This window comes from Oryzias latipes, chromosome 6 (genome assembly GCF_053564925.1).
Source record: "Oryzias latipes strain Hd-rR chromosome 6, Olatipes_Hd-rR_3.1".
Lineage (NCBI taxonomy): Eukaryota > Metazoa > Chordata > Actinopteri > Beloniformes > Adrianichthyidae > Oryzias > Oryzias latipes.
In genome coordinates, this window is record NC_136242.1 from 24,039,906 (window position 1) to 24,065,116 (window position 25,211).

The window sequence follows — 25,211 nt, forward strand, 5'->3', positions numbered from 1 at the left end:
AGGCGCTAAAAAGCCGGGCGCTACTGTACAGACTGCGTATCAGTGGCAGGGAGACCGGGATGGCCCGACGCTGCTGGAAATACACGTTAAGAAAAAATAATTCCGTTTAAAAGATTTTTTTATTTTTATTTCTGACCAGCTTGTTTGCTTGGCATTTATTCGAGATGACTGGGATCAAAGGAAAAAGTTCTGCAGCTCTGTCGCTTTCAACTTCGAACAGCTAACGAAGCTACCTGATGTGGTTAGCCTAGCTATCTACTACGTATTTCTTTTTACGAACTAAGTTTTTCGGTCTGCGCATTTTTCGTATTTTATGTTTTCCTTATTTTTTGTTTGTTTTAACGGCGTACTTAGTTGCGTAAAGATGAGTGCTTCTTTTGAGAGGCTACGATTAAAGCTAATTAGCTAAAGTTAGCTTGTTGTGGCTAGGTGGAAGCTAACGTTGCCGGGCCGGACAGCAACTTCAAAGGCGAAGTTTTGCGAAGCCAAAAGAACCGTGCGGTGGCTCGAAGGCAGTTCCCCTTGCTGAAAGGCCTCAACTCGCAGCCATGTTTGAAGTTGAGACCCATATATCGTGCCTTTTCCCGGAAATTCTGGCCATTATTTTCAGTTATATGGACGTTAAAGACAAAGGGAGAGTAGCACAAGTGTGCACGGCCTGGAGGGACGCGTCCTACCACAAGTCTGTGTGGAGGGGGGTGGAAGCCAAGCTCCACCTGCGACGAGCAAACCCGTCTCTGTTCCCTAGCTTGCAGACCAGGGGGATAAAAAAAGTTCAGATCCTCAGTCTGAGGCGAAGTCTGAGTTATGTCATCCAAGGAATGCCGCACATCGAAAGCCTTAACCTCTGTGGATGCTTCAACCTCACAGACAATGGTCTCGGACATGCCTTTGTGCAGGACATCCCGTCCCTGCGGCTCCTCAACCTCAGCCTGTGCAAACAGATCACTGACTCCAGCTTGGGCAGAATTGCGCAATACCTCAAAAACCTGGAGGCGCTTGACCTGGGAGGATGCAGCAACATCACAAACACGGGCCTGCTGCTGATTGCCTGGGGGCTGCACAAACTCAAGAGCCTCAACCTGCGCAGCTGCAGGCATGTGTCCGACGTGGGCATCGGACACATATCCGGGATGACTCGCAGCGCTGCGGAAGGGTGCCTGTCCCTGGAGAAGTTAACCCTGCAGGACTGCCAAAAGCTCACGGATCTGTCTCTCAAACACGTCTCCAAGGGCCTCAACAAGCTCAAAGTGCTCAACCTCAGCTTCTGTGGAGGCATATCAGATGCAGGCATGATCCACCTGTCCCACATGGCCCACCTGTGCAGCCTGAACCTGAGGTCATGTGATAACATCAGCGACACCGGGATCATGCATCTGGCCATGGGCTCTCTCCAGCTGTCTGGGCTTGATGTCTCCTTCTGTGATAAGATCGGAGACCAAAGCCTGGCCTACGTTGCCCAGGGGCTGTATCAGCTCAAGTCCCTGTCGCTGTGCTCCTGTCACATCAGTGACGACGGCATCAACAGGATGGTGCGGCAGATGCACGAACTCAAGACTCTGAACATTGGGCAGTGTGTGCGAATCACTGACAAAGGGTTGGAGCTGATCGCAGACCACTTGACCCAGCTGACAGGGATCGATCTGTATGGTTGTACCAAGATCACCAAGAGGGGCCTGGAGAGGATAACACAGCTCCCATGCCTTAAAGTGTTGAACCTGGGACTGTGGCAGATGACTGACAGCGAGAGAGTGAGATGACATTTCCTGTATTTTGTTCAGAGAGAGTCTGCTTTAATCCATCCATTATTTGACTTCTTAAACTGTGACTTCATTAGAAGAGGGACTCACTGGAACAATTCTACTCCATTTAATCTGCCTTTGGTTTGGTCATGTTCTCTTGTTTTTTTTTTGGTTAAATCACCATCTGTGCACATTTCTGTCTTGCTACCTCACCTGTTCAACAGGAGTGCCTATAGTCACTGAACACAAGGTAAGACTGTGTACTCTAACATTCAAAGGAAGTTTTATTTCAAAAGGCCAGAGATTTTCTTAAAATGTTAGTTTTAATCTTTTTTTTTCTACTCGAGTGTGTATAAATAATTTTTACGTTAAATGACTAAATTGTACTTCAAATTGAAGTGAGTAGTTGGCACCTGTCTCCTTGTTTACCTGTGTACAGTGGGTTGTTTTATATTCCCGAGGAAGTAATATATGTATTGTTTTGTACTCTTGTCTACAGTAAGGTGTAGTGATGAACAGCTTCTGAGACTTATATGCAATACTGAAAAACTTCATCTTTTTTTTTTAATCTGAAGAGCTTCCATTAATAATAAGAGTATATGTTTAAGAAAACAGTAATTAAAGACATTTTATATTCATACTGTAGTGATATTTATGAATAAAGATTCTAAATATATATTTGTTTCCTCTTTAATGGTCGTCAATATGTTGCACATGAAGAATTTAGGAAAAGGCTAACATTAGAATTCCCATATATTAACTAAAGCTCAACTTAAAAGTATTTTGTTCCTTTAAAAATGATGAAAATTGACAGGGAAAAAAGTAAAATGTCACTGTTGCCTGGTTATAAATGTAGCTTTGGTACCGTGAACGTGTTTCACAAATGAACAGGGTTTAGAAAAATTCTGCATAAAGTAAAAAGGTTTTCTGCTTCCATAGAAATTTTTAGAAACACGTTTTTGGATTAGATCAGGGGTGGGCAAACGTTTTGACTTGTGGGTCACAAAGCGTTCTAAAATGTCACAAAAGGCCTGGACCCAGGATCTGATGTGGCGTGTTTTGGTAATCCACCTCATTAGAGATAGAAATAACAGAATCTGGACACAAACAGGCTTTAATCTGGATTAAGAACAGAACATTTTTGGAGTTTTGATTTCAAAACTGTGACTTTTGTTCTCATTTTAGTGTCAGTTGCAGCAATGCGTTAAATGTCCCTCAGGGGAAAAATGCTGCGTTCGTGTGGTGTTGGAATAATCTGAAAAATGACTGTTCAACAGAGAAAAACAACAAAATGCAACATCAATGGGGATTTCTCCGCCTAAACAAAGGTCAATGTATTGGCAATGCACCATCTCTGGGGAGACGCCAGAATGAACAGTTTAACGGGCCACATATAGCCCCCGGGCTGTAGTCTGCCCACCCCCCTAGATTACAGCTCTCAGCATATGTAAATTTGATGTTCAAGATGGTTGACTAGAAAAGAAAAAAAAACCTAAACTCAAACTGTTCTGGACTAATAAAATCCCACAAGACATAAATCCACAGGCTTATAATTTCTTTATTTACATACATACAAAATCTGAAGAAGTCACACGTCTGTTTCACTTTTTTTTTTTACAGTTTGATTTAGTAACAGACACAAGGCAGTACGAGTCTTACGCAAACACACACAGAAGTAGACTGAAGCCTCTCACGCAGCAGCTCTGTGACCCGCGCAGGAAAGAGCTGAGGTAAAGCAGAGACGGCCTTAAGGCACAGGCCACAGAGGGGGGAGACACTCTGAAACCTGCAGTTTAGCAGAAAATCCACCTTAATCTGACACCTTTTTACTTTATTTTTGCTGATTGTGTGCTTTTTTATTCCTTAATCTCAGCAAGATTAAATCATCCACAAAAGAAAATGAAGGATCCAGGAGTTCTAAGATGTCACCTTTCAGGGAATATATGTTTATGAAAAAAGTATTTTAAAATAAATGCAAGGAAAGTGCTTTCCTATCCCACAGTCTTTGTTTTAAAAACATTCGGAATGGAATTCTTTTGACATTGGACGCTCCTCAGTTCCTGCTTTTTTTTTTTTTTTTAGAGCAACAAACTTGGAGAATCTGTACAAACATTCAATGCATATCCATACAATAAGCAGTATTTATTTCTTCCATATAAAGAACATGACTTTCTGCAGCACTGTCACACACACACACACACACACACACCCTGACAACTGCACTGCTTTTATCTTTTAATAAGTATTTCTGTAGAGAATGCACAACACCTTTCACTTGACTTTATTCAGTGACGGTACGTGTTAAATATCACTTTATTTACAAACTGATTTCAAATGTTGAACTCTATTGAAAAGTGTTTCCGTAAAAGTAGATGCACTTAATTAAACCTCATCCCTAAAGATAAAAAAAAAGTAAATTAGAAAAAAAGGAGGAAACGTTTTTTTTTTTTTTTTGGTAAATTAAAGAGGTGAGGTTTAAGTGACACCTATAGAAACTTTATCTGAAACTGAATAAGTGTTATTTGAAAACCTTTTACTTCATGCCTTAGCACCATTGTTACAGAGGAATAAAGATCCCTGCTTTAGGTCCAGTTCTGGTCTTTGTGCATGCTCCAAGGCCACGAGAACGTTCTCAAAAGAAACATTGCATACCTCATAAACAAGTGGGTGCCGTGTGCAAAACCATCCAGAGATGAACACATAACCACAAACAAGTAGGGTTGTTTTTTTTTTTCCATCCCCTCTCTCACGGAGAACATGATAACTAAAATCGGATCTTTGATTAAAAAGACACGCCTTGACCCCCCCTCTAATGCCAATGATCCAGCCACTGACCACGCAGCAGCGTACCGACGTTTGTGCTCATTTGGTTCAACGGTGGTGCTTAAAAACCACTCCACCCTGCACCACCTTCCTGACTGAAAGTGCTTTCCTGTACCTCTTTTTAGTTTTGAGGGATGAATGGGAGCAGTGGAGACAGGTGAAAGTGCGCGAGCAGGCGATTCTTGCTCTGAGTGAGGCTCTCCAGAGGAAAGAGGAGGTTTGGTGGTACACCCCAAGACCTCCAGAGGGAGGGTTTATCCTCTAACCTGTAAACGTCTCGACCAAATTTAGAAACTGACATCTGACATTGACTTTTTTTAAGCTAGAGAGGAAAATCCCATTTGTTTTGTTCGCAGCAATTTTAGTCATCTGCCTGACGTGATGCGTTCAGGTTTGTGCTTGAAATCCAATGTTTCTTCAATGGGATGTTAATTTGGTTGTACCGTCTCTCCTCAGAGCAACAACGAGGCAAAAAAAGCACTTCCGGCTTCAAAGTCCAGTGGGACGAAGAATAACCCCCCGGTGTGTCAGTCATTGTTTTGGGGAAGGGAAGAAACTCCTGCGGTCATCAGGATTCCTCCAGGGCTTTGACCACCTGCTCCAGGATGTCGGGGCAGCAGTCTGCGATCTGCTGGAGAACGGCGTTGGCAAATTCCTGCAGCTCTCCGCTCTCTTTCTCACACACCTCCAGCTCCTGCTTCAGCTGGAAGAAAAAACGTTTTTTTTTTTTTTTTAAATAAACTATCAACGTTTTTATCTTCAGAAGACATTGGATTCAAAAATGATCATCACAAAATGCAGATTTCAATAAGATTTGAACTTTGTAAAATCGATGACGTCATATTTGCCGTTTAAAAAAAAGAAAAAAGAAGCGAGCATGGTGTCCGAATTGTTTTTAAAATCCAGGGCACTACATCATCCTACACTAAATGTTCTTTTAGTAGTTGGGGGTCAGGGTGGGAATTCGGAGACAGCCAGGTCAGACTGGCTCCCATCATCCTTTGATCTGTTTTGCCAAAGCATTCTAAGTGGTCTTTTAATGATGATTATGCTGTTTTCTGGCAAAAAACAAGACAAAACAAAAAAACCTGCTGTTTTCTAGGACAGAGTTTCTGCAGAGCGGCAGGACTTCATTAGAAATTCACCTCTAAGTTGTGGGCGGGACCGCTTACACAGGGCAACCCCCCCCTTCCATTCCTGTCACCCATAACTAATCTGTTTACATGTTCTTTCGCTAGCTTACAGCCCCTCGCAACCCCAATCTAACATTACCAGTGTAACAAAAACAGCCAGCAACATTGGAGCTGGGCTGCACGGTGGCGCAATGGTTAGCGCTCTTTCCTCACAGCAAGAAGGCCCCTGGTTCAAGTCCTGGCTGGGGGACATGAACCAGAACATCAATGGGGGACCTTTCTGTGTGGAGTTTGCATGTTCTCCCCGTGCATGCGTGGGTTTTCTCCGGGGTCTACGGCTTCCTCCCACCATCCAAAAACATGCTTCATAGGTTAATAGGTCACTCTAAATTGTCCCTAGGTGTGAGTGTGCATGAGTGTGTGATTGTGGCCCTGCAAAAAAACAGGCGACCTTTCCAGGGTGTCCCCTGCCTTCGCCCGCATGTGGCCAGGATAGGCTCCTGGAGCCCCGTGACCCCGAAAGGGAATAAACGGATTAGAAGATGAATGAATATTGGAGCTATTCAGATGTATAGCTTTGAGCCAGATGAGGAAAATAAAGACACACACGGATCTATTTATAAGTGGATGCATCGGAATGGGGAGCTTTGGTAACAAATACAATATTTTCAAAACGTCAAATGTCATTTTTGTCCATCTGCTCCTGATTTACAATGATTTGAATAAAGAAATACTCAGAAATGCAGTTTTAAGCTTAATTTTTTCAAATATTTGTCCTCCATCATCTGAAACACAGTTTCCATTGGAGTGGGTCTTTAAAACAGCGATGCTACACGGCTTTAAAAGGATTCAGCTTCTGAGCGTCCCTGCTCACCTGTTCGAGGCTCATCTTCTGAAGCTCCTCCTCCCAACCTGCCGGGTCGCCGTGGTGATAGTGAGGGGGCGGGGTCAGCTGGCTGAGGATGCTGGGATCTCGGTCGTGGCAGAGGTCGGTCAAGTGTGCAATGTAGAGTTTGAGCTTACTGCGGTTCTGGCATAAGGCTAAAAGAGGGGGAATCATCTACAGGGGTGGGAAGCAAAAGAGGAAGAACACATCGAGAAAAAGATAAGAAAATACTTCAGCTCAGAAAAAGACTTTCATTATCCGCATGCAAGCTTATCAACCCACCACCAGGACACAATAGAGCCAGATGTGACGGGAAAATCAACACTGATTTGTGCAGCCGAACCAAAATTCCTGATCATTCAACGACCGTTCCTCAGCTCAGCGTCAGTGCACTGACATGCAAAGCCCAGAGGGTTTACACATGCAAACATTTAAACAGCGACCCCCACCTCTCCCAGTCAACACAACACAAGGCCAAACCACAGGATGAGGCGTGTAAACCAAGCCACGATGACCATGGTTGTCCCAGATTTGAGAAGAAAGATGAAGCGGAACCACAAACACGTGAGGTAAACATGCCAGTGACGGATGTGACAGGTTTGACTTTTCATACAAAGCTCACCCTTCGGAACAAAACAGATGTGAGAGAGAGGAGGAGGGCAAAAGACCAGCTATGCCCAAATACCCTCCTCATCATCCTATTAGGTAAGCCAGCCGCAGCATTGGAAAAGGATTTTTAGTTAGTTAATACAGATGAAAATCCTGCTGTGTCCTTTAAATAGCTGGTTTCAGATCAATGGCAGATGTCAGAACGGGCCTTTGTGATCGTTTAGAGGCCCTTTTATAGCAGTCAGGTGATCTACCTGGTCTGGAGAAGGTTTGTGGTTTGTGTGGTCAGCTGCAGTCTTTAGGTGATCGTCCTCATAGTTGTCTGCCATGAGCTTCATCCTGTTCTGAGTCTGTAATTCGAAAACAGAACAATCCTAGTTTTACACACAAATGAATGAGAAATAAATAATCAAAAGCACAATTTACCAAAATAAATCAGAAAATTGTGTCTCTAGGATTTAAAAATATATCCCACTCCAATCACCTTTTGATCTACTGTAAAAGCATCCCCAGAGGTCTTTTAATGATGACTGTCCTGTTTTTAGCCCAAATCAAAAAACTTGTGTCGTGAAGGGACCCCACCGCCCTTCCCCACCCTTTTGCGAAGCAGAGATGTGCAAGAAGCTTGTGGCCTACCGAGGGTATTTTCTACGTCATAAGAAGCCCCATTTTTTCATCTGCTCCCGATTCACAACTATTTGAATATAGAAATATATATATTTTGCAATTTTAAGACAAGTTTTCTTACTATATGTCAATTTTAAATCCAATTTTCTTAATTTATTTACGAAGAATGGGGTTCTGCGTCTGTAATTGTATGCTTGGATCATACCAGAATCAATCAACTCTAGTCATTCCCAGATTTATATTTAATCCATTTGTATAAAATTCCTCATGCTGAAGCTTTTCTTCAAAGCCCACATCTATGATTTGATGAGGAAGAACTGACAGCATAACTTACCATTGCCACCTTTATATTATACACCATCATCTACATGTGAACAGTAATGAATGAAGCTGTGGAAAAGTCTTTAATATAGTTTATAATACTTTCTTCTGACCTGCTGCTTGAGCTGCTGCACCAGTCGGTCCTTCTCCCGCTTCAGCATGGCCACCTCATCCTGGGTTTTCTTCTTCTTAGAGGATGATAACTCCAGCAATGCGATGTTGGCATCCTTCTCACTGATAGCAGCTAACAACGCCTCCTGCCTGTTGGGTGGAGATGAAGCAGTGTGGCGTTTACAAAAACTCAATGATGAGCAGCACGCCAAAAACAGGACGACATTTTACAAGATTAAGGCAGCGATCGATAATCCAGACTCTGCGCCACCCTGCAGTGAGCCAGTGTGCGTCTTACTTCATCTCCAGCACCTCCTCCAGATGTTTCCTGCGCTCGGCTCGCAGGGTTGTGAGATGTGCCTCCTTCTCACACAGAGACTGTTGGGTGGAGCCCAGCTTGGCCCTCATCGACTCCAGCTCCTGTTTCACCTTCTCCATGGCGCCCAGCAACTCCTCCATCTGGGAACACAGACACACTAAGCAGTCAGTGGTGAGCAGAAAAAGGTGCCTGACTGAAGATCCACCACCGTCATGCTTCTTTGAAGATGTGACATTTGGAATAACTTGGAAGTGTGGGGAACTACTGACGAGGGAAGGGTAGCAGAGTTTGTGGGAACATCTGGGAAGAACAAGAGGTTCTGTATAAAATAGATAAGGCCACACTTTGTAAATAGATTTATTTTACCTGCTATTTTTTCAACCAGATAAACCAGGAAACCATTTGAAGTAACTAAACGTGCGTCAATAAAAAAAAATGTAATGATACAGTGTCATCTAATGTCAATAAGATACAGCCATTCTGCATTGACTGCTAAACACTCCCTGTTATATATTAATGATATCCCAGCCAGAGGGAGCTCAGATCTTGAATTTTCATTGATATCTGTATAGTCCTGCTGCCAAATGTCTGTTTTCTGTAGTCATGTATTTTTGCGTCACGGCGGCGACTGAGAATTCACAAGCTTTTGCTTCACATCAGTGTGTGTTTTAACCACAACAGAAAAAAAGGTAAAGGTAAGGAAAGAAACAGCAGGTAAAAAAAATCCCAGAGTGGGCTGGAGACAACCATTCACTGTATATGGGAACTGGACTGAGTGACTCCTCCCCCTTTACGCTCCACACAGGAAGTACCCCATGGCTCCAAGAAACCAAAACCCCACAGACTTCTATAGAGAAAAAAACAGTTATTACTCATTCATTCTATTTTTAGAATAATTCTTGCTAATCCTCTTTTTTTGTAGTGCAAGTTATATAAGCGGCTAATTGGATAATAAAAGTATGTGGTCTTACGTCGAATGTTCAAAATATTTGATTGACTGATTTTCTTGAGCCAGTAGGGGTGATGCCTTTCAAAAATCTCACTTCTAATTGGCTAGAGTGGTTGCCATAGAGATTTTGACTCCTGCTATGTTCCCACCGGGCGTGTGACGCATGTACTTGAACATGCTGAACCTGCATTCTTAAATTCACATTAAGCCCACAGGGAGGGGCTTATTTCTCTACAGTTGGAAGAGGCGTGATGTCAAATGTCAAGTGCAAATCTTGCTCCAGGTTTTTTTTTTTTTCCACAGCTCTAGTACGATGTGTGAAAGACTTAGAGTTCATACAATTCCCATTGGGCACAAACCGCAGTTATTAATTTCTCCTTCATGATCAACGATCAGGCAATTAGCACTTCTGTGAATTAAAAAGGGCACTATCCAACAAATCCCTGATTGGTCGAGGTTCCACCTGGTTTAACTCTGAACCCGCGTTCAAATGGCCGTGCGTTTTGTATGCAAACAGTTGAAGAAACTTGCATAGTGACATGAACGGTAAAGTCTTGATTACAGAAGCCTGAAACGAGTGTTTCCGTGTTTTTCCATGGACTTTTTATCTAAAGTGGTCACTTGAGCGTGTGTTGCCGAGGGCGGTGTGCACATAGCCTCAGACCGACTCGGACTGATCACTACTGACGATTTCTGGTTCCAACATGGTGGCGTTCCTAACTCGGAAAAATGGTGGTTGAATGGAGTTCATGTGATTGGAAGCCATTTTCTATGGGTGATGTTACGTCTAATCGGTCCAGTTCTCATATCCAGTCAATAGAGACAACGCAAACACTTCACAAAAACATGCAGTCTGAGCAACCGCAGCGTCAAAGTGTCCACATGCAGAGCAAATGTGTCCAAATGTAGCGTTGTAGGAGAAAGAAGGGGGGTTGCTGCTGCATCAGACCACATGGCTAGAAGACGTGTTGCTCACATTGTGTCCACCCTCTCTAAGTGTCGCTGCTCACTCATGGACGTCACATACATTGGGCTCATACCTTAGACCACTTAAAGTGGGCGAGGTTGGACTCATGCATTGGTTTGAGTGAGTGCTTCTGACAGGCGGTTGTGTAGCAGAAAGAAAACAAGAGAAAATGACAAGCAAAGGTAAAAGAACTGAGAGAGGAAGAAGAGGCCAGAGAAGAGGCAGGAAAAGAGAGAATGAGCGACACCACTATGGCAGTTAAATGTGATTCACAAAGGAGTGTCGATTTTTTAATCCATATGCAGAGATGTTAAGAAACAGATGCACTGTAGCTTTGGGCCGGTTAATCGTTAACGCAGATGTGTGCTGTGTGCGAGTGCGGTCCACCTGTTTCTCCTGCAGCGAGCGGGCAGCCTCCTCCTGTGCCAGCACCATTTCTCTCTCAGCAGTTATTTGAACGCTCTCCCTCAGCGCTTCCTCCAGCTCCTCAATGCGCTCCGTCTTCTGACGCAGAGTGTCCTTCATGAAAACACAAACATGTGCTTCCTTTATCTGTATTTTGACCCAACATTTCCTTCTGAGGATACCAGCATGCGGCCTCATAAGCCTCACCTTTACCTGCAGGGAGGATTCGGACATGTTGTCCTCCCTCTTCCTGGCCTCGTCCATCAGACGAGCGTTCTTGCTCTTCTCCACCTGTTCCTTGTGCTTCAGCGATGCCACCTTTTTCGTCTGGTCCTTCATCTGCCTGTAGAACCACCACAAATAACCCTTTTAGGGTCTGCTACTATTTATTACAGCGTTGCCTCACTATATCGCCGTTCATCTTTCATGGTCTTACTGTTTTGCGATTTTTATTCTGTGCCATTTTGCAAGCTTTTTAAATCTATATGTTTTTAGCCCATTGTTTTCTGCATCCTGATCTGCCTTAGATTTTGTCAATCAATCTCCTTTGTGTCTTGTCTCTTGTATGGAATGTGTTCGAATGTTGTAGAAAACAGACTGTGTGGAAACCGATGAAGGTGAAAAGGAATTTTTTAAGGATAATCAAAGGATCATGTGGGAAAAAAGATGAACACTAACCTGGAAGCCAAACTGGAGGGATGAGAAATTTCCAGAGAAAAAGACAGGAAAGCAGCAAAGAGAAAAGGAGATTAATGTGAAGAGGAGGAGGAGGGTCGGACTCCTCGGTTCATAAAGCCTTTTCAGACAAGATAAGGTTCAGATTAATGACTGCGTCGCTCCATTAGAGCGCTGGCATTCAGACATTTGTCATTTCTCCATGAATGTTCCAAATGCGTCAGTTAGTGAAACGCAGCGTCTGAGAAATGTTTTCCTTTATGTGAAACTGGTGATTAAAGTAGGTACATCAATATACATCCAGAGTTTACTCACGTCAGATTATATCATATAATGAAATTAGAATGCAGATTGAGCAACATTTGTGTAAAACGTAGTGGAAGCAGCTTAAACAATGAAACCACCACCATCTTTACAGCAGCAAAACTAGGGAAGCTCCTGAACACATTTTTCATGTCAACTGTCAAAAGACTCCTAACAAATAACCCGTGCATGTGGTAGAATAAAAAAAAACAATCAGACATAAAACAGAATAGAAGCATAAAATACAAAAATTGTTTCCTGTTCTTCATTTACCTTTGGCAGGAAAAAAAACAGTGCTATTTTCAAATCCGTTTAACCGAAAATGGGGTTTTCTTTGGACTTCATAATAAATAATCGTAGTGTTGAGTTTACTTGTTTCTGGAGCTCCAACTTCATTTAACCAAGCCACCAGCACGCTCAGTATAAAGCTGATCAATGAAAAAGTGGATTTATTAACCTTCTCCATCAACTAACAAACTAATAACCAATCATTTGAGGCTTCCTTGTTTTATTAAAAGATGTATATCTTAACTATTTGCTGCCCTGGTAAGATTTTAGAAGCACAAAAATATCGGTGGATTTAGTAAGTGAATAACTGATGATAGAATACATCCTCAAATGGCTAAATAACCACTAAAACAAAACTGTGAGTAAGCCGCTCTGGTTATTTCTGATCATGCTCCACCCGCACTCCAAATGATGAGAGAAAGTGTCTGAGTTTGAACCCACCTCTCCAGTTCACTGATCTTCTTGTCTTTATCGTTCTTCTCGTTCTCCATTTCTCGCAGGATTTCCAGCAGGCGGTCCACCTCTGCCTGAGCCTTCACAGAATCTTCTTTGTAGCGATTCACTTCTCGCTCCAGATTCTTGATGCGCTCGGCCAGCTCCGTGTTGGCTTGTGCTTCCAGCGTCGCATTCTGAGCCTTAAGATTTCGATCAAAAAAAATGTTTATCAACAGGTGGAAAACCCTTTCATGGGTGTTATTTTTGAAGCAAATCATCTTACTCTCTTTAGCTGGTTCTCCAGTTTTAGACACTCCTCCCTTTTCTGCTCCAAATTGATCTCCATACTTTTCAGTTTTGAGTCTTTCTTAAGTCCTGAGGAGGCCAGGGAAGATGCATGTTCCTTCAGGTCCAGTAGAGACGTCTGCAAACAGCCCCCCAAAAATAAAGGTTATGGTGTTTAATATTGAAATATTGTCAAACCATTTTCTGTTTTGTAGATCCAAAAGGTCAGACTAACAGATTCACACATAACTCAGGAATTCTTCTAATATATAATTATTCTAATGTGTTCTGTTTTCTTTATTTCACAGAACAGTTTGTTTCTCACCTCTCGGTCTGACAGGTCTCCCTGCAGCAAACTTAACTTCTCCTTCAACTCCTTCAGTTCCTTTTTGGTGCATTCAAGTTCCTCCGTCTTCTCCCGGTCGTCTCGGTCTCGCTGCTCCTTCAGACGCTCTATGATGCGCTCCTAGAAAGATGCAGGAAGTCGTTCCAAAGGATTTTCTGGTAACTGACAAACCGTTATTGGAGTCATTCAGATGTAAAGGTACTTTTTCTGAAAGCGACTCCTCCAGGGTTGTGAGAGCAGTGTCGGTATTGGAAGTGTCCGCCTGCAAAGACTTCACTCTTTCCTTCAGGCTGCTCATCTGCTTCTCTTTGTCTCTAAGTTGCTCCTGCAGGTTCTCAATCTGGCAACCAAGAGCAAATGGAGATTGTTGAAACACGGGCACAACCCACAGAACTGACTGTGAAACAATAAGTTAACCCCATTTACCAAACGTTCCATCAAAATGATCACACAGTTCTTTGGAAATGTCACCTTTTTCTGTAGGACATTAATCTTGCGCTCCTTAACCTCCAACATGTCCTTCAGGTCGTGGATTTCTCCGTTGAGGGTTCCCTTCTCCTCTGACATTTCTTGGATCTGCTTGCTCTTTTTGTTTAGAGTTGCCTCCTTCTCCTCCAAGCGCAGACGTAAAGCATCAACCTGAACAGGCCAGAGAAGTGGACACCATCCACTGCATTTAGTAGAAAATCATTACAAGACCCAATCCGATGAGAACTGTGTTTTGAGCGTTTTTAACATGTTCTTGTGGCATTTTTCTCATGATGGAGGGACATTTATAAAAGAAAATTTAGCTTAAAACTCAATTTCATAACTCAAATTTTCAAATGGCTGTGAATCGGACAACAGACAAAAAAGATGTTACTGGAAAAAGCTCATAGCTGTGACATAGAAACTACTACAGCAGGCCACAAGCTTCCTTCTGCGCTCTATTCAGACAAATCCACTTTCAGACAAATACATCCAATAACATCTTTCTTTTCCTCATCTGAGCTGGAATCTGGCTCAAAACTGTACGGCCGGATGGCTCCAATATTGCTCGCCATTTTTGTTGCACCGCTAATGCCAGGTTGGTGCTTTTAGAGGCTGTAAGCTAGCGGGAGAGCCTGCATGTCTTTGAAAATGACTGTTTCTTTTGTGTGGCTAAAATGCATGTAAAATAGATAAAGAGGATCAGAGTGGGGCTTTAACCAAATTAACTGAAACTTTGGGGGCTTTGGTTTGCCCTACCTCTGTTTGTAGGATGGCAGCTCGCTGCTCCTTCGCAGTGAGGGATTCCTTGAGAACTTCAATATGTTGTTTGCTGTCAGAGAACTGATTGGTCAGGGTCTCCAGCTTCGTTTGCAAACCAAGCATCTCGGTGTCCTTCCTGGAAAGGTCCTGCTTCACCTGCTCCATCTGAAAAACGTTTGACTCCTGACATTCTGCACCTCACACATGATTAAAAGCAGAGAGGAGGTGAGACTTTTCAAGGAAGTTCAAACCAAACGCCCTTGTTTCTGACCTTGTTCTTCATGAACTTCGTGTGACTGCGGTACACTTCCATCTGCTTCATTTCCTCCTGCCGCTCCTCACAGCTCAGAAGTCCGTTTGATTTCAGCATCAGCAGCTCCTCCTCCATGTCCCGCAGACCCCGCTCCATGGAGTTGATTTTTGCATCCTGAAAGTTCAGGGTCACAGCGTCAGCAGTCCTATTATGATCTGAGAGAATCCATGCACCAAAGTCAGATTGGCACCTTCATATCGATAACAGTCTGTAGAGCCTTTGTTTTGGTAGATTCTGGGGTTCCCTCGTAACGACGATGAAGTTCCTGTTAAATAAGATTTTGAACATTATTATTTAAATCAAGTATTTAGTTTTATATCCACAAATCAATGATAACAACAAAAATCTGAGGACTAACCTCTCTAAGTGCTGTAACTTCTCTTTCCCTCTGCTCCAACAAACTCTCCAGATGATGCCTGTGCATCTCTGCATCAGCCAGCCTCCTGGTCCTCTCCTGGTCCTCCTCAGATGCTTTGGCAGACGGTCCTTAAACAGTAACCATGTCAGCGTACAAAGAAAGACTTCTGAAGCGAGGAAGTCTGAAAACAGCCAGCTAAACCAGCATAAACCACTGGCTTTAAAAACTAGCAGAGACCAAAACGTATTGACCTGTTTGGCTCATAAACGCTTACATTTTCATCTTAAAACAAAACACATGGTTTCAATTCAACATAAAAGAAATACTCGGATTATGGAGATGAGTCAGATTTAGAATCAGTGATCTGGATGCATTTAAGGCAAATCGAAGGACATAAATGATGACTAACTGAGCATTTCAATCATCAGGGATCCACAAAAGAATTAGTATAGGATATCTTAAAAAAAAAAAAACTTAAAGTATAGTATTTTATAAATTGTTATTAAATGACCAAATTCAGCTTCTTGATACCTGAGGAAACTAAAACATTGGAGTCGGTTACTCTCATTCACAAAACTTTATTTCAATTCAAGGATAGTTTAAGAAAATAGAAGTTAAATCAAAGAAAAAACAGACGTTTTTTATTCTGTACCTTCTAAGATAAAACTGTCTTTGATGCTTGTTGATGCAAATTTGTACAAAACCACTCCAGCTCCTAAATTACTTGATATTAGCATCTACTTCAAAATGAAAAATAATTGAATTTTTTTTATAGCTGGAGATAAATGCAGCCATCAAGGGGATTAATAAATTAATGATAAATCATCACCCAAATCTTGGTTGATGATTTACATGGCAGGAAGTTGTTGATCTGCAAGATGTAAGAGTGAAATATTGCAAGGAAGAACTGAGATAAAAAGGAGGTATTTGTCCTCTGCTTTCTGACTCAGTCCCTGAAGAAGCGGTGAGGAGCGTCACAGCCACGGCTGGAATCTCCAAACCAGGAATGTGGATTAAAAACCACTGACGAAATATCAAAGCTGCTGTGGTGGTGATAAATATAGATAGAACTCATGGGAAAAATGATCCTTCCACAATTCAAGAATTTATAAAAAAATATAGTGTTTGGAGTTTTGGAGGTTGCTGATTTTTTTAAATCTTAAAAATGTTAAAGTAGTTGTAGTTGTATGAAGGCATCAATTTGCTGCAGTATGACCTAAATGCTAAAAGTTTTTTCCTGAGAGCTAGTTTGGTCATACTTCTCCTATGGGTTTCTTTTAGTTACATGATTTTAGGTTAATTCAAACTATTTGTTTGCATTTATTTAAGAACTGTTTGTCAAGGTAAATTGGTTAAATACAGTCTTGATTACTTTCTTGTTCATTTATGTGTGCATTTTCAAAAAGAAATTTCACTAATACCCTCATGATTATGTTTAAATTATGATCAAACTTCTAACCCCCCCCCCAAATCTCTGATTTCACTAAGAGTATCAGTTTACCCGCCGCGTACCTTTACTCTGCAGCATCTCTAAAAGTTTCTTAATGGACTCGTCTCTGGCCACCAGGGTTTGCTTTTGCGTGTCAATCCTCAGCTCCATTTCCTCTAGCGTCTTCCGAAGCAGGAACAGCTCTTTGGCCTGTCGCTCGTGCTCCCCGTGCAGCCGGCGGTAGTTCTCCTCAGTGGGTTCAGAGGTCAGGGCCAGGTCCCTCCCCTGGCTAGCTGGATCCTGCTGCAGCAGCTGGTTCAGGTCCCGCTGGATCCTCAGCTCATCCTGAAGAGCCTGAACCGTCATCTGGAGATGCTGCACACAGAAAGAATGGATTTTTATGCTTTGCTATGCAACTTTTACTTCTTTTAAAAGTGAAAAACATATTTCTTTGAAGATGTTTTTAAAGACCTACTCCGATGAAAATTGGGTTTTTGTTGTTTTTAACATGCTTTTGTGTCATTTTTCTGATCAGATATGCAAATTAAGCTTAACGTTGCATTTCTGAGTACTTCTTTATTCAAATCATGTGACTTAGGGGCAGACGCTAAAATGTTGCTGGTAAAATCTTGTAGGTGCCGCTCTGCAGAAACTATGTCCTAGAAAACGACACAAGTTTTTTGATCTAGGCTAAAAACGGTATGATCATAACTAAACTACCTCATGGAACAAAGATGATCAGAGTAGGTCTCTAATATCTTTATTTGCTGTTTCAGTTATGGAAAAATGGATGTCCTGAGCGATTTTGTAATAGCCGTGCTTTGATACCACCGTGTTACATTTCATGCTCAAAGGAATACGAAGAGTGAAACCCAATCATCCGGGTGTAGTGTTGCACTGTTTGTGGCATCTGACGCCACAGACACTTGGCAGAGCCGCTGAGGGACGCTAACACAGGCCTGTGTCATATTCTAGTCACTACCAGCTGTGAGCGTTTTCAAACAGAACAAAGAGAGAAGTCACTGCCTGCCTTTATTTCTCTGTCCTCCATACCCCCCCCCCCCCCCCGCCCTCCTTCCTTTCTCTTTTGTCTCTTCTAACAGACACCATTCTCCTTCTGACTCATGATTCATTTACCTTCCCTGCTCCTGCTCCATCTCCTCATAATACTCTCACTTCTCCTCGTCACCCTCGCCACCTCTCTTCCACCGCACTCCACGCCCCCTGACTAAGGCTGACTCACTGCTGTGACTGCGCTGATCCCCCCCCCCCCTCACCTCAACACAGCCACGAGCAGACACAAGCACAGACAAGCACACACTCACAGCATCTCATGCTCTCACCCTTTACTGCCTAAAGGGATATGACAAGTCAGGTGCTTCACCTCTACAATGAAGCATTTTTGATGCAAACGTACATGGATCAACTCTAGTAATAATAATGCAATTTAACAGAGTCATAAACACCTAATGACCGACTATTATTCTCCTAGTCTGTTTTTTTCCTTCACTGAAAAAGGAAAAAAGAACAGTCAGTTCACATCAGAGGCGACGGTATGCAGGGAAAGCTGCAGTCAAAGTCAAACAACAGAGATCAACAGTCGTGTGGCAGCCATAAGGAGAGACTGGCCAAAATCTAAATTATACACATGCAAGCATGCAATTGCAGTCATGCACATTCGGTTGGGCGTCCGTCCAAAGAGGGCATGCAGTTTAACTGAGGCCATAATCAGCCAAATGCCTTTGAGAGCTTCTGTGTGTGTGTGTGTGTGTGTGTGCGTGTGTATGTGCTTTCTGTTTTTAGTGGTGCCAGCATGGGAGGTGGAAGCAGACATCTTTAAATTAAAGCACCCCCTGATTAGCCCTGCACCAGTCAGCCATTACTGGGAATTAGTCCAGAGCAGGATTTCTGTGAGTCAGCAGGGGTTAAGGCAGCAAATTATACAGGAGGTTGATCCGTTAAGAATCAATGCTAAACAAAGACTTCCTCTTCATTAATGTAACCTAATTACCAGGCTGGGCCTTTTAAAATGCCTTTAACTATTTTTTAAGGTATAATTGCTAAATGTGTACTAAATTCCCATAATGCACCCTGGCACAGAGGCATATTCTGACTGTCAATAAAGGGACTGCTTTTCAGTTTAGCTCACTATTAGTTTAACAGCATCACAAAAAGCAATAAAAGAATCCTGTACATTAGAATTAACAATGAAAGATTAATAACGCTGCTTTTCAACACACGAACTGCTTAATGAAATCTTTATATGCTGTCGGAATATTTTATTTTTTGAACCCTACAACAGAGGGAGGCAACCCTTGTCAATTCTGCAGTAATAACAAAAGTTTTCTATAATAAAATCAGATTTTTGCTAAATTCGACTTTTTCATTGAGCGCTTTTCCTGCTACAGAACACGTCAAAGAGCTTTATATAAAATAAATAAATGGCTATAAAATAACAAACAGGGATAAGGCCATGCCATAACATCAAATTCAAACAACAGGAAACGTAAAAACGACTTAAAAGCTAAGCTAGAAAGATGAAGTAGACCTTTTTTCTTTAAAACCGTCACAGGCGAGCCTCTCAGTGCTGGAATGTGGCCTCGCCGTGGGTTTTTCTTCTGACCTTTTGCTAAGGATTTGGTTATGTAGCAAGATGTGCTTTGATCAGCAGTAACATTTTTAACTTACTCTGATTTTGTCAGCATGTTAGTCCCATTTCTGAATCTTTAAAAAAAGATTTCTTTATCTTTTTGGCACACATCTAAATGTAACAATCCAGTAAATGAATCGGCTCCTTCAGGTTGGTGTTTTTCAACATTTATGATCATTCCTTTCTCAGAAAAGAGCTCAGCACACCATGCATTAGAGAATAAACTGTATATTAAATAAACTATACTACAACCCTCATTACTTTGTTAATGTCACATGTGACAAATACCATTGATGCTCTTTTATCCCTTCTAAAATTTTACTGCTATATTTACCCAAAATGTATGCCCCTTCTGGCAATTTCTAAAACATTTATGGAGATTAATGCAGCTATTTCATCTACAAAGCATGAGCATATAGCTAAGTATAAGAGGATTACCACAATGTTAAAAAAAATGCTTCTAACCTATGCTACAAGAGGGGGGAAAAAAGGATTGGAGAAGACTTTTATTAAGGTTAGAACACGGTGTTCTTCTACTGCGAGACGTGAAGCTAAAGGGGTTTATTAAAAAAGAAAACAAAGAATTGATGAGTAAAGAGATGGGAAATTTTTGGAAGAAATAATGCGACTTGTATGGGTTCAAAGAAATAAAATACTAACCTGTGCTTCATCTTGAATCACACGATATTGCTCCTTCCAAACTGTGATCTTAGAAGCTTCATCTTTCCTGAGAGCTCGCTCCTTTTTCAGCTCAGGGCTCCAGAAAGTCTTGATAGAATTCATGGAGGAACTGAGTTTGCTTTCCTTGACTTCCACGTCCCGCCGTAACAACTCATTCTCGCGAAGAACCTGAAATACGCAAACAGCACATTTGAGTATTGTAGATTAAATCAGCTAGATCTTTAGAATCTCCACAGAAATAAGCAAACTGGCCAGACTCTCATGAAAATACCTCTTTAAGTTGGGCCTGCAGATCAAGTATGGTGTTGTCTCTTGCCTGCCTCAGAGAATGGGGGACTGTGGAGGCCATGTGGTGGTCCCCAAAGGCTAGAGCATCACCCGCCATCATCCCTGCTGGCAGCACAGCGCTAGCAGGCATTGATGTGGAAATATTAGGAGTGCTGGCAGCTACCACTCCACCGCTGCTGCCTCTGGACGCATATGTCACCCTTTGTCTCCCTATGGTGGTCCCTGTCCCTCCACTTCTGCCTACATGATCACCTGCCATGGCGACCTCATTTTCACTTAGATACATTGGTCCTGATGTGGCATATGCAGCATTGAGGGACTGGATGTTTTCCATAGAAAGGGTTTTGCCCCCTGCTCCTCCAGGTCCTCCTCCACTGCCGCCTGTACTGTTGGTGCGCCGATGTCCCATCCTGGGAGAGCGGGGAAGGCGGGGGGAGCGTCCAGACCCCTGACTGCTAGAACCACCCGCATCTCTTCCTCCCCCATGGTTGGCATCCCCTCTGCCGACAGAGCGAGCACTTCCGTACATTTTTGAGCTAGCTAAAAAAAAAAAACGGATGCACACCCAAAACTATCTGTAGGTGTATGACTTCTACTGCCTTTTTCCAGCTGGATGGATTTAGGCTGGGGATCGCTCAGTTGGACACAGGAAGCAGAACATTCATGATCTGTGGAGCTTCACTTTAAAGACCAATTATCCTGTCTTGAAACAATCACGCTGGCCTGCGAAAAAATACAAAAACAACCACATGGTAACACATCAACACCACATTTAAGTGAAAAGAGAAAATAAAGCACAGAATACATTCCGAATGTAAATTTGAGCAGAACATCAATTCACTTTTAAGTTGTGTAACGACTTATTTTAACAACGATTCGATTTTGTGGTTGCTGATACGATTCATAGTCGTACAAGTTCATGTTGAATGATCCTATAGACTGACCTAAAATCAATTCAGGACATCTTTAGCCAAACCTCCACCAGTGTGCCTCAGAGATAAATACCGGGGTACTGAACAGTCCAAGGGAAGTTTTACAGATGGCTTATATTTCTTGGCAGATAATCAAGTCTAAATTAGATATCTGTACAAACAAACAAGTAAACAAGAATAAATAGCAAATCCATTCACATTTTATTTTCTTAAAGTTCCTAAGTTCCCCCCACTGTTGTTTTTCCACATGAAATAATACAAACAGACTATTAGAGCATTCTAGCACACTGTATGGTCATACGTCTCTGCTAAATTCAAAGTGTTTCCACACATTGGACTTTAATAATGGCATGATGTTTTTTTGTTGTTGTTGACATCACATATGTGTTGTTCGCTGTAATGGTAAAAAAAAAAAAAAAAAACACCATTATATTAATATTGGTGAATTCCTTCTCCAATTTCAATATAATTGATTTACTTTATTTTCAACTGATTTTTTAATGTTATCGGACGATTCCATTAGTAACTTCCCTCAAACAGATCGATCTGGTTGGATTGTAGGAAAATAAACCGGCCGATCGATTAAGTTGAATAATTGTCACAACCTTATTTTAGGTTTATAATCAATAATTTCCTTTATCTCTACAAAATAAATAGGACAGTTACATTTCTCAACATAACAATAAAAAGTCATAAGCAGTATCACGTGTTTATTGTTTATATTTGTACATGTTGCAAATCAAGTGGATGCAGCCACACTTAAGTCAAAGAAAACACTCAACTACAAGAACAACATTTGTGCATTTTAGTATATAGTAAAAGTATTTTTTATTTATCACTAAATGATTGGATTCATAATTTGCACGTCATAATCATAATAAGATACTAACTTTGAAATTGGAAAAGTAATGGAAAAAGTCACACATTAAATATCGTCATTTAATTTAAAAATAAATAAATAACAATATTAGGATTTTAAAAGAAATGTTTACATCTTACTGTCATTTGATCTTGAGGCCTTGCTAGCATAAAGTCACGGTAACACATTATGGGGTCCGGCTAAAGTCTGGCATCCTCACCTGCAGATTTACCCTGTAACCCTTCGTGTTTAAACAGTCTCCCGTTTTTAAATGTCTTCTCCCCAGAGGTATTTCTCAAAAAGCACACGCTACAATAAAACTACTAGCTGGCAAAGGGGGGATTGTCCACGGAACGGTGGGCATTCCGGGGAAGGGAGTGTGTGTGTGTGTGTGTGTGTGGGGGGGGGGGGGTCTGTTCTCGTTTGTAATTTTCCCTCCCATAAATATGAACAATTCAGCAGCTAATTCGATTTTTCCTTAAATGCATTTACAGTACATCGTGTCAAAATGCGACTCTGAAACGATTCCCAGCGACTCCGTAACGTCTTCCATGGAGACACCCAAACCATTTTTCTTCACCTCTGGCTCTGCTAAACTCCTGTTTCTCGATTTTTTTTTGCTAGGGTATTTTTTCCGCTAAAAAGCTTCACCCACTAGCCGTTGGCTGGTCCAACAAATACAAGATAAAGAAAAAATATATGTTTTTACATGGTTAACGTAACCGTTAGCTTTCTGTACCATATGGAAGCTAGTCCATCCCAGTTATAGATTCAGGCAGAATCACTATTTTCCTTCCTCGCGCTAACACAATAGCTAGTGGCCAAAACCTCTTCAAACAAACTACCTTTCTCTGGTTGCCTGGTGGAGCTCGGATCAGTTCCAGGTCGCTGTCCTTTTGTCAGATGGACACGGGTGTCAGAAGTGGCAATTTCGCGTTAAATGTTGGATAAATGTCAATCAGATTTTTCCATCTTTTGCCAGCAGTACAAGCGGCTCAGGAGAAGCAGGGCGCTTCAGTGACGTCAAGCCTCCTGTGCGCGTTCACGACAGTCCACTCGCCACGCTCAAAACGCCCGGTCACGAGTCCTATCATGACTTCTTTAGGATTAAGAAGAACACATTTTAAAAGACACTCTCAAATGAAAATCGTGTTATTAACATGTTCTTGTGGCATTTTTCTTACGATGGAGATAATGTATACAGAAAATTCAGCTTAAAATAGCATTTCTGAGTATTTCTTTACCAAAATCACTGTGAATCAGGGGCAGACGAAAAAAATTCTGTTGGAAAGAGCTTGTTGTTAACTTTTATTTAACCAGGTAAAAAACGACAACATTGAAATTAACATCTCTTTTGCTAGGGTAACCTGGCCGAGATGCAGTAGCACACATCAAAAAATATCAAATAAAACAATAAGAGTAGAATTATTACTATTTAAAATCACGGTGCAGCAAATTAACTTAGTGTTATAAAATGCAATAAATGTGAAACAGTCGGACATAGGGTGCAAACGATGTAAAGGGTATGGGAATGTTATAGTGCAAGAGATGCAATATGCATTATACAAAATAAAAACACAAGCAATTACGGATAGACTTTCTCTGCTACACACAATACAAAGAAAAAAATCGAAATGAAAATTTTTGGTTCAGTTTGAAAAGAATTCTAAGCATAGGCAGCAGAAAACCTGAAGACTGAAGCTTGTAGCTGTGACATAGTAGCAACAGCCGCAGACCATAAGTCTGACCATCCAGTTTCAGACAAATAGATCCATTAACACAGGCATGTCCAAAGTCCGGCCCGTGGGCCAGATGCATCCCGCGTTCAAATTTCCTTTGATTAAGTCATTCACATGTGGTTCTTCCAGCAATTTTCTACAATCTCTGTACAATTTCTTGATTGTGGTTGGCTAAATCGTGTTTTAAAATGTTGTAAAACCTGCGGCAACACAATTGTCCGATACTTCTGTGACACTTTCTAGCTCATTTCTAAAATGTCAACAGTAAACACAAAAAAAGTTGAAGGTAAGGGCCACTGCTTCTCAATTAAATGAAAAAGAGATTTTAAAAAGTCAAAATTCTGAAGCTTGTTTTAGATGAAATCCGTTTATTTTTATGGTGCTTTTAATTGCTTTCGTAGTCTGATGATTGCTTGCAACTTACAGTACAAATACAAATCGATGACACAATAATGGAAAACATGTTTTTGACAATCGCTTATTGGGCCAAACCCAGCTTTGCTTCTAACAAATAATAAACATGTGGCACCATCTCCTTTCTGGTCGGTTTTATAAAGATCTTCTGGGAGCTCTCAGACTCTACAGACCAGAGGTCTGCAACCTGAGGCACATGCAGCTCTTTCATCCCTTCATTGTGGCTCTTTGACTAAATAAATAAATGCCACCAATTTAAATAAATAACGGGTTCGCAACTTTAGTTCAAAATTTTCAGTCATGAAGTGTGGTTGTTTATGATTTGATTTTTAACTTATCAAAAACAAATTCAGGGTAAAAGGTTCAATCACCCGCAGATTTCGAGAAGACACTTTTTGGATATGTAAAAATGATCAATAAAACGTGTGCAATGAAAAAAGCTGACGTGAAGTAGCTTGACGTGTTTCCCATTACAGACCACCAGGGGGCGATGTTCACTATCCAAACGGTTTTTAAAATGTGTTAAGAGCATTCAGGAATCAATAAACCACACCAATAAAATATTTGATCACATATGTCACAGGTAATTTCACAACAAAAGTGACTGTGCAAAAATCAAAGCTATTCTTTCTTAATTTGAAAAGCATAGGGGGGGGGGGGATTTAATGTTAATCCCACAATATCCTTTTCAGTCAAAACAAGCCTTATACATAAAATGCTATTCTAGTAAAATAAAACGGCATATTTTATCTGGATGTGATTCTTTTTCATTTTTAAAAATTCATCATTAGGGATAGAAAATTAACAAAAAGGGATTTTATGATAGACTAAAAGAGCATTAGCAGAAAAACAAGTCAAAGTAATGATAATAGCTTTCTTTTACCGTTTTAAACATTAAATTATATTAAGTGAGGGCATACAAACTATTAAATAGAAAAATATTTCTTTCTTATACAAATTCTCACAGGAACTATCAAAAATGTGAAATATAATACAAAGTATTTCAATGGTTCTTAGACGTTTAACATACTTATAAAAAAGAATAAAATAACTTCACCAAATCCAGTTTGACAACATTCAGGACTTTCACAAGC

The 25,211-nt window shown here is 41.3% G+C and overlaps 2 protein-coding genes across 9 annotated transcripts; one reads left to right on the forward strand and one right to left on the reverse strand.

Annotated features, from left to right (window-relative positions):
* Positions 1-2,418, forward strand: LOC101162045 (F-box/LRR-repeat protein 14). Its single transcript, XM_004069697.5, has one exon. The coding sequence runs from the start codon at positions 549-551 to the stop codon at positions 1,758-1,760; it is 1,212 nt and encodes a 403-aa protein (XP_004069745.1). The 5' UTR covers positions 1-548; the 3' UTR covers positions 1,761-2,418.
* An 862-nt stretch (positions 2,419-3,280) lies between these two features.
* LOC101162286 (ELKS/Rab6-interacting/CAST family member 1) lies at positions 3,281-23,044 on the reverse strand. 8 transcript variants are annotated; one of them, XR_013656627.1, is made up of 22 exons: positions 22,810-23,044; positions 20,157-20,896; positions 19,865-20,053; positions 16,638-16,929; positions 15,126-15,253; positions 14,958-15,032; positions 14,726-14,881; positions 14,452-14,619; positions 13,696-13,863; positions 13,427-13,564; positions 13,204-13,344; positions 12,877-13,017; positions 12,600-12,793; positions 11,106-11,235; positions 10,875-11,006; positions 10,561-10,617; positions 8,551-8,711; positions 8,255-8,402; positions 7,448-7,543; positions 7,207-7,282; positions 6,573-6,758; positions 3,281-5,268 (listed from the first exon to the last, which is right to left on the reverse strand). XR_013656627.1 is itself a non-coding variant. In XM_020703679.3 (21 exons), exons 2-21 carry the CDS (start codon positions 20,700-20,702, stop codon positions 5,134-5,136), a joined length of 3,381 nt encoding a protein of 1,126 aa, XP_020559338.1. In that variant the 5' UTR covers positions 20,703-20,896; positions 22,810-23,044; the 3' UTR covers positions 3,551-5,133. The 8 variants fall into 8 exon arrangements, 4 of the variants coding, with proteins under 4 accessions (XP_020559340.1, XP_020559338.1, XP_020559337.1 ...); XR_013656626.1 differs by having other exon boundaries at positions 11,100-11,235; XR_013656628.1 differs by lacking the exon at positions 10,561-10,617.
* Positions 23,045-25,211: the final 2,167 nt, after the last annotated feature.

What these genes read in the sequence shown, in the direction of transcription:
- LOC101162045 (XM_004069697.5), top strand. Translation starts at nt 549, where the DNA reads ATGTTTGAAGTTGAGACCCATATATCGTGCCTTTTCCCGGAAATTCTG.
- LOC101162286 (XM_020703678.3), bottom strand. Translation starts at nt 20,702, where the DNA reads ATGTACGGAAGTGCTCGCTCTGTCGGCAGAGGGGATGCCAACCATGGG. An exon ending in AAGTTACAGCACTTAGAGAG is followed by an intron (nt 15,033 to 15,125) that starts GTTAGTCCTCAG and finishes CTTATTTAACAG; the next exon opens with GAACTTCATCGTCGTTACGA. An exon ending in CCCACTTTAAGTGGTCTAAG is followed by an intron (nt 8,712 to 10,560) that starts GTATGAGCCCAA and finishes CTGTGTTCCCAG; the next exon opens with ATGGAGGAGTTGCTGGGCGC.